At 36.9% G+C, this 20,639-nt stretch overlaps 1 protein-coding gene across 1 annotated transcript in view; it reads right to left on the minus strand.

Annotated features, from left to right (window-relative positions):
• The window catches only part of cdk19 (cyclin-dependent kinase 19), an 80,749-nt gene that overhangs the window by 43,669 nt on the left and 16,441 nt on the right, over positions 1-20,639 (minus strand). The window contains exon 3 of the mRNA XM_022216388.2: positions 788-898. Within this exon, the coding sequence (XP_022072080.1) occupies positions 788-898 (111 nt within the window). The remainder of the gene's footprint in view (positions 1-787; positions 899-20,639) is intronic.

The following is a 20,639-nucleotide window of genomic DNA, read 5'->3' on the forward strand; positions in this document are numbered from 1 at the left end:
GCAAGGAGTTTCTTGTTTTTGTGTAGATTCAGGTTAGTGCAAATGGTTTATTTTTGGCACAATTATATATAATGCACATAAAATAAAGTGATTTAGATAAAATATCAAAATTCTAAGATAGGAGTTTGTCTGAAATTGGAAATGCAATGACTCCTTCTGTTTTTACAGTTTTCTGTTCTGAAAAATGGTAGAATTTTGCCACTTTTCAAAGATATCAGGCCTTTCAAACCTGCTGCTGGGTTTTCGTGTGCAGAGGGTTAAATAACCAGACACTTTGGCGGATATCTATTCATAGCAGAGAACAGGATCTCTAAATCCTGTCTGGCTATCTCACAATGTGTTTGGTAAATTAGACATATTCAGTGTTGACAGTTTATTGGCAGATAAGTGGCTGCTGATGTCTGGCCACTACTGACTAGACTGAAGGAAATGTTTCAGAGAGTTTTGAAGTATAGAAGAGAAAATAGAAATCTGAAGTTACAGAAATACTTATTAAGTTTTATGAATATCCAATGAGGTGGAAAAAGTTCTAATCTTCATTCATAATCGAGCATTACTTGTGTAATTTTAATCTTTCATATTTACATGCACATAAAGGCGTCTTGGAACTACAGTTACTTAGATCTCCTAAAGGACGATTTTGTGTTTGTGCTCTGTGTTTTAACAACCTGCACACAAACCACACCACGAATTCAAAGTACACAATAGCTTGACAAATAATTAATCCAATCAGGTTCGTGTGCAAACAAACCTCACACATTGGAGCAAATTATAGTTCCAGACTCACCCAAAGATCGTGTTCGGCATAGTCGAAGAGGAGCCAAACTTTTCTGTCGCTGTGAGAAAGGAACACTTTCTGGAGGGCGATCACATTTGGGTGTTTCAGTTCTCGTAACAGCTGGAACACACACAGCAGAAATTTGTGAATAAACAAGACAAAACATGATTACCGTTCAATGCAATGCAAATTTTGTGGGTAGGTATAGGTAGAACGCGATGAAAGAATGAGAGTTCTCCTGAAGCAAAACTTTGCATCATTTATAAAACAGCAAGAAGTATCCAGTTCCTTCAGTAGACAGCAAGCTGTACTTAAAGTCAGATTTATGAGATTATTAAAGTACAAAAATCACCTTGAGTCCTTGCAGTGCAAAAATATTCTTTTATAATATGTTCAAAAATGTGAGGGAACATAAAATTGTACACAACCACGTCCTCTGTACTCAAATGAAGCGACATAAAGACTGATTAAGTACATTCTCGTAAAATAATTCCCTGCAGAAGCCAAAAAAGACAAGGAATAATGACACAGATAATTAAATGTGCACTACTTGGAGGCTCTTATGCAAAAGCCCTTTCAATATTGTGGCTGAATTAATTTACAGCTTGACTACACATTACACATAAAAGAAAGACAGCAATTAATATCTCAAATGAGGCATACAGCAGTTGATAAAAGTCTCATTCAATATGTCGGTACTGCAGGGATGAAAGCACAAACTGTCTGTATTGTCTGCTTTGCTATCATGTGTGCCTTCTACAAGCGAAATATTAAATTTAGATGAGACTTTGTGCAATAAACAGCCATCTGCATTTTTAAAAATAATGTTTATAATGGGCACAGCGTGGCTATGAGTCAGCAGCCTTGTGCATACAGTGTGAGATACTTTAGATGGTAGATGACTAAAATCCAAGCTGCATATAATCCTCTTAGCAACATGATTAGCTGATGAGCTTTTTGTCTGATTTTAGTAATCAGGTATTACTGTAAAAATTCAACAGGCTTCTTAATACATCCTGAATGGATAAATGTAACTGATGAAATTGAAATGACAAGCATGAAGAATTAACTCTGAAAGAAGAGAAGTCAACCCTGTGATTCAGCCTGCAATTCAGGTGAAAAATCCCTGAATTTTTGTCATGTGTCTGTTGGTCGCAGCCGTGTCACTAAAAGCTTTATAGTTTTGCTAAATAAGGCAGATTTTTTATTTGTTTATGTATTTACAGAATCTAGTTACGGCTAACAATGCATTTTTGTCCAATTTTGAAGTAATTCTACTGAATTACCACAATCTCAGGATTGGGTTTGGTTAGTTTTTACAATCCAACTGTCACACATGATTAGTTCAAGGACAGTGGTAAAGCTCAAAACATGATGACTCCTTCTGTTTCTTGTATTTGTGGTGATTTAAAAAAAAAAGATAATATGCCTTCCAAACCTGCTCGTGGGTTTTGTGGTTCCTGTGGATATTAATACGATTCATTTCACATTTACGCCCAGCAACATCCACCTAAAACACTGCAGAGGGAGGATTGCAAGATAGTATATTATATTAATTGATAATATAGGATCAATGGACACCAAATGTACTGTATGAGTGCTCTGTGGTGAAACATAATATAATGTGATTCCAAAAGGATTACATCCAAGCCACCCTAGTGCAGTGATTAGGTGTCCCAAATTAAAGCTAATGACCCAATTTAAAACAAGTTTAATTTGTGGTATCAGCTTCAAAGGAACAGCATGGAAACTTCTAACGTCTTTTCATTCATGGGTGAGCCTCTGGTTGTAACGGCAGCTGAGAGCCTGAAGGAGGTTTCGCAGTGAGACAACTGTATAATGAAGGACACCATCCTGACTGATGCTGCAAACTGTGCCGCCAAGCAGCACCTCTTTCTCTGCCTTTGTAGCCGCTTCATTGATTTCAGCATTGATTTTGCGCTGTGCCATTTGCTGACCCATCACAGACAATCCATAATCAATCATGGCCTTTAGTCAGCCCTCAGTGTCTGCAGGGTGTTTCAGTCGGGAGAACTGAAACAGCTCACAGTGAATCCCACTCACTGGATGAATTATTCATTAGGACGAGCTGCCGTGGCTCTTACTGTACTCCACCTGCAGCAAGATGGAACGAAAACAACTCAGCTACCCAGTTCCTGGACCTGCATGTCTCTTATAAATATCACAGCAGCTATACACAATTTGGCCCCCATTATTTGCAGTGTATTTGTGTTTCAGTGGACCTTTGGTATTTTACCTGCACCTTGTACGTTGTTTTTCTTTTGACTCCACCACATTCATTTGACGCATGCAACACTGGCTGTATTCAAAGTAGATACATCAAAGGTCCTACTTGGCTCAGCATCGTAGTAACACAGATGGAGGACTGCACTCTAATTCACACTCCAAGAGTAACTAAAGCTGTGTGAATACCTCACGGCTTTGAAACCAGGTCAGCGACTCACAGGGAACGGGTCTAATTTCAGAGAATCCATTGACACAAATCCTGTGTTATACGGTAGAGCTGCTTTCTTAACAGGACTATACTGGTGTTACTACCTTAAGTCTTCCTGTACAGTAAAGCATCAGTAAAGAGTTTTAATTATCAACACTTAAAGGCTTGTAGAAGTCCAAAATTGTGTTGTTTGGCCTTTAAGTTCGAGAAAACTACGAGGACTTATATGTACTCTTGTGTATATCTTTGTATTGTCTTAAATCTGGTTTCAACATCAACTCTTCTTCTTCTTTTGCTCCCGTTACATTTTTATTCACTGTGGGCTCGTTTTTCTACTATACAAAGTCCTGCACCTCTATGGAAACAGCGTAACCATGGCTAGAAGTAGAGAGAACTCAATAATGGATTTTGTGCTGTATGACAAAGTTATAATTATATACTAAGTTTTAATTAATGCATGTCATCACTTTTTAAAAAATTAGGAAATAATCAAAATACTTGAAATCAACTTGCCCAATATTTTTTCCAAGTGGCCCTAGATGTTACTAATGCCAGAAAAAATAGTGACTGTTCTTACAATGAATATTTTACTGTTTGCATTTTAAATTTGTTTCCATACATGTCTCCTCTCTGCTGCACAGCCTGTAGTTGAGCCTAGTTCTAACTAGCTTCTCTAACTGACCCTAATCGAGAAAAGATGTCAAGATTCTTTGACAAAGATATTCTTCATTTTGATTTAGTTCCTTCACCACATTCCATCATTCCAGATATTAACTGAGGATTGAATGATAGTTAAGCTTACAATAACCGAAGATTCACTGTAACAATGATGTAACGTGTCTAAAAGTGCTGCAGAAGAACTGTTTAGTCACACAATCTCAAAGTAAATGGAAAACCACAAAAAAAACTACTGGGTTTGATGAGGACACTAGCTATAGTGTCAGTTTCTATGGTATGTATGGGGAACTAAATGCCAAAGAGCAAGTAAATAGCTGTGCATTGCTTATTTTGAATTAAAACATGTTGGATTTATTGACTTCTCCTGATTTCCACAGCAAAATCTAAATGTGGACAAAATCTTTGGAAGACAACATGAAAAACTCTTCTTAACGGTGCTGCCCGCAAATTGTATTCTCACGATCAAAAGGAGATAACCAGAATCATCCGAATAAGCGCACAGCAGCTCTACTTTGCAGCTCGTCTCATTTTATTGTACCCTCAAGGCAGCCAAGGACAGCCTTAGCATGGAAAATGACAGAGGAGGGGGACAAACCAAGGAGGAATAATGCTGGAATTGTACGCAGGTTGTTTGATTTGGCCTCTGAATGGGGAAATGAGGTTTGTATTTAATCACAACCTTAATCCTCAGGCTATAATGGGGCATTGTGGTAATGAGCCCTGGGCTTAGGGCTTGTATGCTACCAGCACCATGGCACCACTTTGTTCTCCGAAGGCCGAACACTGGACGAGGCAAACCCACTGAGACTTCACATGGTCACTGACTCAATGTGCCACTAATACCACACTAATATCACACACAAAGCCCGCACTGGACGCAGAATAATGAATATATTTAACCCATTTAGTGCTAACTAGACTACTGTCATGGGCTAATTCCTGGTGGGACACAATTTCTAATTACTTCTCCTCTGTAACAAAAAATACATATGTTAGATTGTGCATGTACAAAAATAATTACTTGATTTACAGTTTGTAGAATGTCTTCTCTTTTGAAAATGTAATTTAATGGCAGAATTTTTAATTCATTTTTTATACAGCTAGCTAGCTAGACAGTTAGACATGTTTATCTAGAAAATGATAGTTTTTGTTTCACCTCGATGAAACTGTACATTTGTGACCCGTTTCAGAGTTTTATGTCTTCAGTGCTAACCAAAAAATTATAATTGAAAACCACGAAATGGTAAATGAAGTAAGAAAGCACCAAAACTACCAAAATTGTACTGATTCTGGTGTTTGAGTGACAACTGATGAGTGTAAAAATGATAGAATATGATATATTGTTGGCCTGAAGACAGTAAGAAAAACAAATACATAATTAATATATTTTTATATGTTCTATCTCATAATCAAATTAACTGCAACTTGTGCTTTTCTCGAACAAAAACGGTACATAAATTCCCTCCAACAACTGACGGATGCCTGGCAGACATGACAGACGTTTGTACTACTTGTACTCATTCTATAGGTTTTACAGCTTGTAAAGACAAGAATATGCATGTACGTACTCCTGCTGGTTTGTGTGTACAACCTAGGTTTAGTAGGACCGGCAGAACAACTGCTAGAACTGCTGAAGCTAAAGACTGAGAGAGGTACTGCAAAATTCCTCAGGTATATACGTGGCAAAGTGTCTGATTAGAGCTAAGCATTCACCAGACACTCTGATGGAGGAACAATCAGCCACACAATGGTTCTAGATGTCCTCAGTTTGCACAACGAATCGAATATTGATCACAACCACAATTTTGGCTCCATGCAGTTAAAAGAACATGACTGACCGTGAAACTGATGTTTAAAAATGCATTTTCTGCACATAGAAAGCTGTGCCTCTCAGAAACAGTTAATGTATGTCGAAACACTTGATTTCAACTTGAGTTAATCTGACATCAGAATGCTTTATTTGAAAGTACTATTTCCTCACACATACAGAGAAGAAAGGGAGTGCTAACAAGTAAACATTCATGCAAACAAAGCAGAGAACACAAGTCATATATACTTTTAGAAAAAATTGCTTTGCAAATGTTTTAAGAGGAATGACGATATTTGTTAAGGCTTAAGGCTATTAATCGTATGTTTGGGTGACAAACAGAGAGTGGAAAGAAAAGTTCAATCTTGTTACCTTTAACCAATATAACAAAAAACATAGGCAAATAAGCTCTAAATCAAATCAAATGAAACATAATATGATGTCTGTAGAAGTCATATTCCATTCAAATATACTGATGAAAACTGCATGATGGTCCAACTGGAGAAGTTAACTTTGTAGAAACTCTAGACAAAGATCTAGAATTTGTCACATGTATGTAACCAGTTACATATATGTGACAAATTCACCATTGTTCTGCTCAACTACTGTCGGTGCATTAGGTATCAGAGCAAAGATGTTGTTGGCAGCATAAACAATACCAGCCCAAACGCCATGGCAGTGATTTGCTGATCCATTTTCAAAGGCAATATGAATTTACAAATAGCTTCCACGGTTGGTCTCACATGACAGAAGCAAAGCAGCACAGAGAAGCTGGCTCTCTAAACCCAAACGCCCTGAGCAGCGAGTCCTGGGTTTAATTCTTTGTTGGGGGACTGTTTGCTCCATATCAATCCCCAACTCTCTCTCCTCATACTTTCTGTCTCTTGCTGCTGCAACAATAAAATAATGCCATAAACACGCCTGAAAGAAACACTTATCTCAGTTGTAAATAAACACATTTCCACGAGGATTTAGAGTGTGAGTTTTGAATGTTTGCATGTTGCTGGTGTAATAACATAAAACAATAAAAGCGAGTCCTGGGAAAATGCTTCCATGCTACGGGCCATAATCACACGTCTGTAATTCAGCCTTGAGAGAAGCGTGTCTCCTGTGGGAAAAATTTCCATGTGGAGAAAATCTTGTGACTTGCTTTTATGTGCTATTTGGCAAAGGCCATTCAGGCCATTCAGGCCATTCTCCGACATGTGCAGGGATGGAGGGCACGCTGTGAGCAGACTAATGAACACCGTCATTAGATTGAGCTGTTTTCTGATGTAAAACGATGCTTAAATCAATGAGATTAAAGAGACTGAAGAACAGAAGCTGTGAAGACAAAAAACTGCACTTCCGAAGTCCGCATAAAACATAAAACTCTAACTCAATTGCATCCCGCATCAGTTGAAAATGTTGAAACCAATTGAGTATGATAAATAGGAGAAAAAGAGCAAAGTAAATGGACACTGCAGGAACAAAAGAATTGGCTGTTTGTCCACCTTCCGAGTGAAATGGGTCATGTTTTTGTAAAGCGCTCAGTGGATGGACTCCAAATAGTTGCAGCGATGCCAGATTCTGGCCTCGGCTGCACCTTTAAAGAAGCTGCTCAGGACCCAGCGGCACTTTCAGGACACTGATCATCACACAACGCTTGGACTTTAGAGTCTGGGTCATCGAAAAGAAGGCGTCTATCAAAGATGGTTAATCAGTCGAGGGTTAGATGGAAATCAGTGCATCTTATCATGACAGAAAGCAATCTTGAAGAAACCAGTTTGGCTGTAACTCAGCAGCTGAGGCCACAATCCAGGCATGTCACGCTGTTTTCTGTAAACCGTACCCACTGTTCCCACAACTTCCTCCTCCATTTGCCTTGATTTGCTTTCAAGTATGTTGCCTGGAATGTTTTATTGTCTCAATTCCTTCACTAGAATTACATTTATACTTTCACATTTTACGTAATGGATGATTGCTGCCGTGGCTTTAACTCCTTCACTGACTAATAAAGATTAACCCTCTGAACTCGTGTCTCATTTTTTACTCACTGTGGACTCATTTTTCCCTGCAATAAAACTCCTGCAGCTCTATGGAAAAAGTACAACCATGACTAGAAGTAGACAGAATTCAAGAATGACCTCCATGCAGTTGAACAAAATTATCATTCAATAAATCATAAAAGAAAACAAAACAAAAGTTGAATATCTTTAATTACCTCCACTATTATTTATTTTACAAAAAAAACAAACCCAGAATCAAAGTGTACAACTACAAGTATTTTACAAGTGCCTACAGGTGACTCTGTATACTATAGGCATGTTACCACTTACATTTTCATTTTGTTTTCATGCTTGCCTCCTATCCGCTCTGTCTAAATACTGTCTGTACTTCAGTCAGAAAGTCCCTGAATTCTTATAAAGTAACTGTTGGTCACACCTAAGACACAAATGGCTTCACTGTTGAAGAATAGAACGCAGAATTTTTAGTTTTATCACAGAATCTGATTAGCATAAACGGATAACTTTTTGATAAATTAGTAAATTTAGATTGGGTTAAGTTTTCTGACCAATCGTCACAGATGAGTAGGTGAAGGACCATCAGAAAGTTAAAAATCCTAAGATTCTTTCTGTTTTCACAATTTCTAGATGTGGTAAATGGTGTAATTTTGGTGATTATTTTTAAAGATAACATGCCTTTCATACCCACTGGTAGATTTTTGGGGTTCAGGGGGTTCATTGTTAGCAGTTTTGGTCATTAAGTCTGCTTTCTACAACAAAAGTCTTACAGGTTAAAATGGACTAAAATGAATGGACTAAATACAAGAAAGAAGAAAAAAACAGACTATATACAAAAGCAAATGTCCTGCTGAAATTTAGACAGCCATGACAAACTATTAAAAACCCATAAAGGTAACCTAACTATGTCTTCTGTTGACAGGCTGTTGGCAGGATTGACTGCAGAATTAATAAAAGCTGTCATCAAATCTACTAAAAGCATGGACGTCTGCAAAGGAATAATTCTGCACGAATACCGTCAATAACGTTTTAGTTCCTTCAGACAGAGAAGTGTTTATAAGAAACAAGACATATCGGAAACTCAGTGATAATTAGGCTAAAACTGAAAAAACTAGGACTGGAACAGTTCAGTTAATTTTCATGTCACGATATCTACAGGTATGGCTCTAAACTAGACCTTGTGACACGAAAAGGGCATTACACTTTTTTTGCTTTTCAGTACTTTCAATTGGGATACAAGTATTAGTTGTCATTCCAATGGTAGTATTATGTATGTTTTGTTCTTTTTGAAATGTTAGTTGTTAAAGGTGACTACCTTCAAAAAGTGTAATGACATGTTGACACCCATTTGCAATGCATACATGTAATTATAACATACACATACAAATTACATGTACGAACTTGAATTCAGGGAGCTCTGTAGTAGTTTATGGTTGATTAATTTAAAAATACAACAATGTTGAATTTTACAGTATCAGTGCAGTGGGATTAAACATGTTAAATTTAATTGTACAATGTCATGATACAAGCAAAAGAACCTATACCTAAGTTATAACTTAGGTATACCTAAGTTATACCATTACACTTTTTGAAGGTAGTCACCTTTAACAACTAACATTTCAAAAAGAACAAAACATACATAATACTACCATTGGAATGACTACTAATACTTGTATCCCAATTTAAAGTACTGAAAAGCAAAAAACGATTTTGACATTACCCATGCCATTTTGAGTAAGAATATCTCAGTAACTACAAATATAACCCTGCTGCTTTTTGGTACAGTGATAGAAGACAGATGGAACTGTCTTGTAGAAAAATTTGGGGTCTCTGGTACCTGTCCCACACTGAGATTTTTGCCACCAAAAATAGCCAATAAAAAATCTCGTCCAACTTTGGGAGCTCATATTTTCCAAACTGAGGTACCTAGAAAGCTCCAGTTTGCTAAGTTATCACACAGGTTTGTGTAGAATGGAACCCAGGGGTGTTGGAACACTTCTGTGCAGTATTTCTAGTACTTTTAAGGTCCCAAACCTCACTCGTGAGTAGGTATCTCTTAATTTTTAGCATTTTTAGCAAGCCCCCATGGCCTGCAGAGTGTAGGGAAACACCTGGGGATGTTTGTGGGGCACTAGCTACATGCAGAGGCCTTGTTTACCAACTTACAGCTCTCTGGTATGTCTAGAGGCTGAGAAATAACCACTTGAAGATGCAAAAAACGCTGGCGAGGGTTTTTATAGCCCAAATTCTGAAAATTTCAGACCCCCACAACTCAAACTATTTGAGCTACAGGCCTTTTTGCATAGAAAGTACTTTTGTGACTATCAAATGGCATACAAATGTAGGACTAATTTGAAAATGGTGCAGCAACACCCCCAAGGAATATCTGGTCATTTCACCTGGAATGACCCATTACAGAAAAACTAGACTACTGTTGTAGAAGTTTATACAACGACCATGAACCACAGTGTCCTGTTTGAATCCAGCTGGGAACCATTTTCACATGTATCTCCCTTTTGTTTCCTGTTATGTTCATATCACTGTGTTAACTGATGCAAAAAAAAAATAAAAATTGATTCAAACCTTCTCTGACCAACAGGTGATTCTAACTAATAAACAATTCCATCAAAAGACCAAAGATGAAACATAATCAGGGATCTCAGCTCAGACAAACACCACTAAATATCCTGTTTAGGTTACATCTCAGGGTTCAGAATAATATTGAGTCCCACACTTGCAAGAACAGCCCAGAAGAAAAACACCGCTGCCCTGGACTATCCTGCTCCTGAGGACTGATTAATGGCTTTTCTCATGCAGCTGGCAAGCAGCGGGTCGATAAATCCACTGCAGGCTGCTCTGTGCCTGCCGCTGGTTAGAGACAAACACTGCAGCTCTGTGTGTGCAGTCAAAGCCTTTTCCCTCCACAGCGAACAAAGTGGTGGCCACAGCCGGAGCCAGTCACCAGGACAGCAGCAGCAGCAGCAGCAGCCATTTGGTGTTATTTACACATAAATACCGCTGACTAGGCTCTCAGCTGTAGCTCAGAGTACGACAGTGCAGAATTGAGCAGCATTAATACAATGAAGCATCACATCAGAGCCAGATTAGACACACAAACACCAACTAGTTATGCTTCTTTATTGCTGCAGCAGGTGTAGTTGTGCATATATACTCAGATTTTATTTTGATAGATGAGCCTTAACCAAGAATAAAAACTCCTCCCTTTAACTGATAGTGAGACACCAGCGCTCATCGGACCCCTAGCAACCGTGTGATGTAGCTTTTCAACCTCCACCCTCAACAAATACAACTAAAATATGTTCCTGTTTGCACAGCGATCAGCACACCAGGGGAGAAAACACAAAACCAGACTCATGGAGGCAGAAAAGATGAAGCCTCTTAATTTTATGTCTCTACCTTTGAGGTGAAGGACCATTCAGTCAATTTATTACTGTGTAATTTTCCTGGAGTCGGTCGTTATTACTGCGGGAGCGATTATACACTTATCTTGACATGGAAAAAGGCTAACAAAAACAGAACAACATCCTTCAGTGATACGAGCCAGCGTGCAGACTCTATCTGCCCACATGTGCTGCCGTGGCGGAGAGGGAAAAGAGAATATTTACGAGGGTAGGACATTTAGACAAACAAAAGCCATTGTGGCCCAACAGGGAAAACAAGACTCATTTCGTGGGAATAATGAAATTCATAAACAATGCTTCAATTCATGAAGGTCAAACTTAATGAAGGGAGCAGATGTGAAACAGGAGCAGGTGGGTGAAGTGACTCCCTCAGTAGCAATTAAAACCTCTGATGGATATTTTGCCGTCTTTAATTAAAAAGGGGAGACTCCTGAACTTATTGGGTTTTTTTTGTTTTTTTTTTACAGAATCAAACTTGTTTGAAGCAATGGCATCCCCTAATTCAAGGAAAATGAAGGTGTCAAATTTCTGAGATTTGGTCATGGCTCACAAAATGTTAACAGCAGACAGGTTTTATAGGCTTTAAACAAACCCTCCCAGCAAAATTAAATATATCTGCAGGAGAAAACAAAAGTAGACTGTACAATGATGCTGCTAGCAAGCTCATCTGCTGCCATGTTTACTGTCAGCAACTGTTGCTGTTTCTGATGAGCCAAAAAATTCTGCCAAATATGTTATCAAATCTCGACTGTACTGAGAAAAACAGGTTTTAACCATTTTTTAAAAAATGTATAAATCATTGCCTTTCAAAAGCAAAATTAATACATTTAAATTTTACAATGATAAACTATTTAAATAAGAGAGAAAAAATATTTTTCATCATTTTACTTTGGTGATTTTATTAGATTTTCTATGTTTTAAAAAATGAAATATTAATTAAAAAACGTGTAAAACAGAAGTCTAATTTGTTTTAAAAATATGTTATTTAGAGAAATATTCTGTAAATGATGAACTGAAAAACAGCTAATAATTGTCTAAACTGTTATTTTACAGATTTGACCTGTTTTGTAAAATTACAGATAATATACACACGTGGACAAAATTGTTGGTACCTCAGTTAAAGAAGGAAAAACCCACAATTCTCACTGAAATCACTTGAAACTCACAAAAGTAACAATAAATAAAAATTTATTGAAAATTAAATCATCAAAAACAGCCATTACTTTTGAATTGTTGATTAACATAATTATTTAAAAAACAAACTAATGAAACAGGCCTGGACAAAAATGATGGTACCTCTATAAAAGATTGAAAACTATTTGACCAGAGTGACATGATTAACTCAGGTGTGTCATTTAATTGACATCACAGGTGTTTCCAAACTCATAATCAGTCAGTCTGCCTATTTAAAGGGAGACAAGTAGTCACCCTGCTGTTTGGTGAAAAGGTGTGTACCACACTGAACATGGACAACAGAAAGCGAAGGAGAGAATTGTCCCAGGACATCCGAAAAAAAATGATAGACAAACATCTTAAAGGTAAAGGCTATAAGACCATCTCTAAACAGCTTGAAGTTCCTGTGACAACAGTGGCTCATATTATTCAGAAGTTCAAGACCCACGGGACAGTAGCCAACCTCCCTGGACGTGGCCGCAAGAGGAAAATTGATGACAAATTGAAGAGACGGATCGTTGGAATTGTATCCAAAGAGCCCAGAGCAACCTCCAAAGAAATTAAAGGTGAACTCCAAGGCCAAGGTACATCAGTGTCAGATCGCACCATTCGTTGTTGTTTGAGCCAAAGTGGACTTCATGGGAGACGACCAAGGAGGACACCACTGCTGAAAAAAACTCATAAAAAAGCCAGACTGGAATTTGCAAAAATGCATGTTGACAAGCCACAAAGCTTCTGGGAGAATGTCCTTTGGACAGATGAGACCAAACTGGAGCTTTTTGGTAAGGCACATCAACTCTATGTTCATAGACTCAAAAACCAAGCATACGAAGAAAAGAACACTGTCCCTACGGTGAAACATGGAGGAGGCTCAGTAATGTTTTGGGGCTGCTTTGCTGCATCTGGCACAGGGTGTCTTGAAAGTGTGCAAGGTACCATGAAATCTGAAGACTATCAAGGCATTCTGGAGAGAAATGTGCTGCCTAGTGTCAGAAAGCTTGGTCTCAGTCGCAGGTCATGGGTCTTCCAACAGGACAACGATCCAAAACACACAGCCAAAAACACCCAAGAATGGCTGAGAGAAAAGCGTTGGACTATTCTAAAGTGGCCTTCTATGAGCCCAGATCTGAATCCCATTGAACATATGTGGAAGGAGCTGAAACATGCCATTTGGAGAAGACACCCATCAAACCTGAGACAACTGGAGCTGTTTGCTCATGAGGAGTGGGCCAAAATACCTGTTGACAGCTGCAGAACGCTCATTGACAAATACAGAAATCGTTTAATTGCAGTGATTGCCTCAAAAGGTTGTGCAACAAAATATTAAGTTATGGGTACCATCATTTTTGTCCAGCCCTATTTCATTAGTTTGTTTTTTAAAATAATTATGTTAATCAACAATTCAAAAGTGATGGCTGATTTTGATTATTTAATTTTCAATATTTTTTTATTTATTGTTACTTTTGTGAGTTTCAAGTGATTTCAGTGAGAATTGTGGGTTTTTCCTTCTTTAACTGAGGGGTACCAACAATTTTGTCCACGTGTGTATGATGAAAATCACAGAAAAAGTCAATTAATACTCTTTTGGTGATTTCATTATGTATTATCTGAGTTTTCACAAAACAGGTCAAATGCGTAAAATAATAGCTAAATTTTAAAGAAAATGCGGTTATTTAAAAGAAAAAAATAAGTAAACGACAAACTAAAAAACAGTTAACAATTTTCTAAACTGCTATTTTATATATTTTACCTGTTTTGTGAAATGACAGATAATGCATAATAAAATCACAGAAAAAAGTCCATTAATATTTTTCTTCTGTGATTTTCCTATGTATTATTTATAATTTCACAAAACAGGAGAAAAAATTACAACGTAACAGCTACAAAATGCTGGTATTTAAAAGAAAAAATATGTAAAGTAAGAACTGAAAACTGGTTACTATTTTTTAAACTGTAATTTTACAGATTTTACCTAATATTTAATAAAATCACAGAAAAAAGTATTAATTTACTTACAATATCAAAATCTGTATTTTTTACAAATGTTTTTTTTTTTTACATTTGGCAGTAAATTTACATGTTTTCCTAAACTCTATTTAGATCATTAAAATAAACATTTTACATATATTTTCTATTATTTGAAAGAAAAACTATTTCTATTAAAGACTGATATAAGTCTTTATAATATAAGTTGTGTATATGTTTGTTATGCATTTTGTGTACGTGTTGCTTTTTGGTGTTGTCACAAATGAAATTATGAAGACCCCAGGAAGAACAGCTGCTGCTTTGCAAAAGCTAATAGGGGATCTTAATAAAACAAACAAACTGATAAATAGTAAAGTAAAAAAGAAAAAAAAAACTGGCTAAAACTGAAGATAATGTTGACAACAATCATCTGTATTTTTACAAATAATAATTAGCTATTTATGTAAGTCAGTTAAAAAGGTTTTCTGTGTTACCCGGATGTTCACTTTCTTTATGTTATTTTTTTACAAAGTATTTACAAGACTTCGAATGGTGCAGCGGTATTCTATTGCACTGCATTGACAGACAGCATAATAAATAATTACTGAGTTTTCTTTCCTCTGTGTGAGGAGACGTGCTGCTAAATATAATGATTAAAATATTGATCTAAATGTGTCATCTACCTCATAGAGCAGTTTTTCCTCACATGCCTATTTATCTAGTAAACACTTGTGTATATTGTTTATATTGCTTCTGAACACTCCAGCCGACAGCCGGGTGTTTCACTGTCCATCGCAAAAACAAGCAACGTCCTGTTTTTCATCCTACATGGACTCCCTCCATCCATAAGCTCCAACCTAATGAACTCCACCTACACTGGGCAGATCACCTCTGACAACAGACAAGCAGAGGATTGACCCAGGTTCACCAGGCATTATCTAAACACAGACTGATTCTGTCGCATGGGTTTAAAGGCTGTAAAACCTCAGTGGGCCGTGTTATGCAATCTTCAGACTGAAGGAATACAGCAGCTCCTCAACTGCCTGGCTGGTCAAGAAAAGAGGCAGTGTGGCGTAATATGTAGAAAACAATAAAAAAAAAAAACATGCCAAGGTCTTCTTGTGCAGCTGACATCTGGCCTTCATGAGAAGAATGATGAGCTAAAGATTTGATACAAAAACGTACAATTATGCAGTTTTTAGTCTTAAGTGAAACTTTCAATGTTGATTCCTACCGCAGATGTTGACTTTTTATCATTTTGAATGTGTGGCAACAACAAAGTAATACATTTGAGACTTTACTGAGACAATGTCTCTGAAAAATTCAAACCTGTGACTGAGGCAAAAGCCTTAAATATCTGTCTTTCACATATCATGTGATCTTTTGTCTGACGCTACTTTGTAAACTGAATCATGTGTCTTACTTTTTTTAAATAAAAATTGTGAGCAAACTGATGGTAATACTGATTACTTTCCAGGAAGTCATTCCATCTTGGTTCTTAAACAGTTGTTCTTTTGAAAAGTCTAATAAGCAATTATATAAGTTATGTGAAAAGAAAAAGATTTGCAGCAACATCTGGCACAAGAATTGCCTTCGGGATGAATAAACTTCTATTTTATCTTGTCTTTTAATCAGGGATATCCAAAGTAGTTTAAATCAATCCACTGGACTTTAAGAAAGTTCCTTGAAGACGTTTCACCTCTCATCCAAGAGGCTTCTTCAGTTCTGAACTGAAGAAGCCTAATGTATTTAAACTACTTTGGATAACCATGACCTGGATGAATGAGAACCTACACAGACATTAATCAGGGCTGGAAACAATATTGACTTTGCTAAGACGACTAAAGATCAGATAAGCATTGACAACATAAATTAAATACAGTTTTCTGTTCCCTTCTCTGTATTTTTAACAAACTAATGTGCATAAAGCTGACTGTGATGGTTTATTACTTTCTATATTTGCTCAGAAGTGTTGACAATGTTAGTTACTGTTACCTAAAATCAGGAAATATAGAAATTTTGTGCTCTTTCTGGTATTCAAACTTTCGTGAATGTGTGAAAATTAATGCTCTTTTATCACTGTGTGTCTGACTCACGACGTCCAAGCTTCTGAAAAATTTTCTGCAAGTCTGATGACGAAACCATGTTTTACATTTGAGTTTCCAAAACTGCAATGTGAAGCTGACTTACCCTAAAATAAAGTTGCAGTGATGCTTAAACCAGCGGCAATAACTTTCCATGTTTATATAATTTGGACAAACGCAATTTAATTGTGCATTACCAGCTGAAGCAATTCCTTTAAAGTGGTCCAACAAGTCTCTCTTTTCAGTGCAATTGTCAGATAAAAAGATTAAACACTTGGCATCAGCTCGTGCCTGGTTTCTGCTTGATTTACTTTGCACAAGTCTTCAGCTTACACACAAGAAAAACATTGCAACAAAACACATAAAAAACACATAAAAAAACAAAATCATTTCCACAACACTTTAACACAGGCCCCAATAGCCTTTTCAAGTCACAGTTCATTTTGTCGTAAAAACTACTTTGAATCCGTCTTTCTGAAGAGGTGAGAGGTGACACGGGATTTCATGTCACCATTTGGAGACCATGCCTGCCTGGACTTTATATTTTTTGATGTCTGATTAAACCAAATGGTTCTTGTTGTTGACCTGCATTTATTTGCTTCATTGTTCATCCTAAAGGAGCACATCGACACAGAGAAGAAACATCAAAGACTCTGACCATTCATGCTGTAAAACCAAAAACAGATTGCAGCCAAACCAACTTCTCTCCACCCTTCCCGCCTCAGCTCCACTGCATGTTCCATGCCAGTTGCTGAACTGCACAGTTTGCTAAATGAAGCGAGGTGGTGGTTTGGGAGGCACAAAGCCTCCTTTGTTCTGCCGGGAAGTCTCGAAGATTTTTAAAGCAAGACCAATTTCTGGTTGTAACATTCAGGAGACAAGCAAGGCAGAGCTTGATCTCCTGTGAAATAACGGTGGGAGGATCTTGCTGCTACCAGCTTCACTTACATCCATGTAGACGAAGACGAATTCAGGTACATGGAGCTGAGCGTCCTACACAGATTTAGACATTCAATATATTCAGAGGAGCTGTCTTAGTTTTTCTAAGTCAGTGATCTTAAAAGTACAACACAAACAAGTCATCTCAGATGAAGAGTTAGAGCTAGAGCTGCAACTTGTGATTATTTTCACTGCTGATTAATCTTCAGAACAGTTTCTTGATTAATCAATTAGTTTTTAGTCAACAAAATGTCAGGTAATTATGAAAAATGCTGATCAGTGTTTCACAAAGGCCAAAACAATGTCCTCAAACATCTTGTTTTGTCCAAGATATTCAGTTTACTGTCATAGAGTAAATGAGCAATCAATAAATATTCAAACGTAAGAAACATGAACCAAATCATTTTGATTAATTTTGTGAAAAAATATTCAAACCAATGAATCGATTATTAAAATAGATGTAGAATAATTTATTAGTTACTAGGTAATTAATCAATAAACCACTGAAACTTTGTTGAGAAAGACGATATTAGCACCAATATATATATATATATATATATATATATATATATATATATATATATATATGAACAGTACCATTTACACTAAAATATAGGCACTACGCATTTTTGCAGGGATGCGTTTAAAAACCTTTGCAAAACATTTTATAAGAGTTTTGAAAAAAGCTGGATAAAAGGGGAATAGTTCAGCAAACGAAACAACAATAGGAACTGTATGTGTTGCATTTACTGTCAAAGACACTCATGGTGTCATAAAAACATCATTGTTATAACAATTAGCGCTAGAATTCTTGGGAAACATTAAAGGTTTTCAGTAATTTTAAGAAAGAACAAGAGATGTGACGATGATTTCTGAGGTATTTGCAAGTCTGGGATTGTTTTTAGTGGGAGATAAAACCAGATTTTGAAACAAAAGCTATGCTAACTGCACAACACATACAAGGACTTTCCTGGTCGAGTGATTTCAATGATTTACCAATGTTTTGGTGTTGAGCAAAGGAACACTGTGCTTTGGAGAACATATGAAAATACAACAAACAACCACCAGCTGTAGGAATTCTGTTGGCAAGAAAATGTAGATCACAAATACTAGCGACATATGACAGAGAATTAGAAAACACTGCTAGGTCCTAAAAGCATGTGTGCTTCTATATTTAGGTAATTGATGCAAAAACATGTACAGTGTCAGAACAGATATCTTGAAATTGTTGTAAAGATCCCAACCGTCTATTGTGAGACACTGCCTGGACTTAGATGAAGAGATAAAATATATGAAGACCCAGACATGTGCTCGGTAAAATCAGCATTTTATACCAATTGCATGGCCTAACAGTGAGACTGTAGGTTGTATCAATGATTGCTGGCACTAAATTTTGAGTTTACTGTTTAATTATCATGAATATTATTACATTGCAATCATCTCCACCTGTAGTTCGCAGGTGATCTGACACGAATCCCTGAGTAGGAGCTCTGCATATCCTATAAATATCTATAAATAACTCAATTTGTTATTTAATTTTTTTGCACTTAAGACTTACTGCAGCTGTTCAAAATGCACAAAAAAACAACATCTTTGCATCAGCTGTGTCCGGTTTGAATTAATTCCCCATTTCCTAGACACTGAATTAAGCTGCACGTGGTAAAGATTTCATGCAGAATGACAAAACAAACAGAGCATTTTCAGATGCCAAATTGGTCTTAATACAAAGTCCAGTTTCTATTTTTAATGCCAAAATTTCAACAGTTCAGTTTTGGAATCCATTTTTCTAAAAAGCTGAAACATGACGCTGGTGCTTGTTGTCTACTACTGCATGGGACAGTTAGCAGATGATAATTATTTGCTAGCATGTATCATCATCACTGGAACAAACAGCAGAAACAACACATAAATGCTTCTTTGTGTTTACCCCGGCAAAGAGACTGCTACAGTTTGATCTGTTTATCCTTGAGAAGAATGCTGTTCATGCCATGACGAAAACATCTCATCTTATTTTTAGTTTCCCCGCACAGACGATATCTAAAACAGCCCAACTTTGCCATCATGAGAGGCTTTAAAAAAGGGACGATTGTTCTTTCAGAGCTTAAAAGAAAAGACAATTCAACCGTCTCGCTTTAACCGCTGAGCCTCTCTGATTGTGCAAGAAACACGACACTGAGCAAGAGATCTGTAAAGCTGGAGGCTTATTCTTTAGGTAAAAGAATGTTGCAATCGCATTCATGCCAACACCTGAATCTACACATTAATATATGATGTGAAAATCTTTGACCAGAAGTGTGACTCATCAAGTAATGACTAACTGTCCAATAAATGACGCCACAACAACAGCTAGAGTCTTCAAGGATGTGAGTCACTTCCCTCCACCCTGTTTGGCAGTGAAGCTACTACCAAGACCGGAGGGAGAGCAGCAATCTGACACCCACTGAGAGGCAGATTATTGACAGACTTTCAGAGAACAGAAGGAGCTTTTCCAACAAAACAGTCCAAAGAAAACAAGGAGACTCAATTAAGTAAAGCTAGGAGCTAAACAACTGCATTTCTACTGCACACACAAGACAATCAAAAACCGGTACTAATTAAGAGGTTATCGGATTTAACTTTAACATGATTTCAACAAAAACATGAAAGTCATTCATCAGAATGCAGCAGTTTGGCTTCTTACTGGTTCTAACAGAAAACATCACATAAACCCGATTCTGTCTTCCCTTCACTGGCTGCCTGTTAATTTTACAATCGATTTTAGGTTTTTATTGATCACATTTAATGCTCGCTAAGCCATATAATTGAAATGTTGACCCCATATGAGTCACTTCGCAGCTTTAGATCCTCAGGTTTGGCTGCTCTGCTTGGTGTAAATTCAAGGATTAAATCTAAAGGTGCCATCAGCTTTATAATAAACTACCTAAAGGGTGACACAGCTGTGTCTTCCTTTCAATAACACCTTAAAACCCATTTTAGAGTCTCACTTTTATGTGATGTCATCATTTTTATTATCATTTACGCTTTTTATTTCGTTTTTACCTCTTTACTCTCTTGTTTCTATTGTTCTTATGTGTAGCTGTTGTTTTCTTTTTACTTTTCTTTAATGTACAAATGCATTTTTGATGGTTTTCATTGTTTAATTTATATCATCTGTTGCCTGTTTTCTGGTTTTATCTATATAGAAATTCTGTATATGGCCTTTTGTATCTTCTACTGCATTTAACTTGTAACCTGGCTGTTTCTCTGTTGGTATACTATCTTCCTGAGTATCATCCTTTTTTTGGCTTGTCTGTCAAAGCACTTTGGAAACTCAGTGTTTAATAGTTACTATATAA

Source organism: Acanthochromis polyacanthus, chromosome 16 (genome assembly GCF_021347895.1).
Source record: "Acanthochromis polyacanthus isolate Apoly-LR-REF ecotype Palm Island chromosome 16, KAUST_Apoly_ChrSc, whole genome shotgun sequence".
NCBI classification, from domain to species: Eukaryota; Metazoa; Chordata; class Actinopteri; family Pomacentridae; genus Acanthochromis; species Acanthochromis polyacanthus.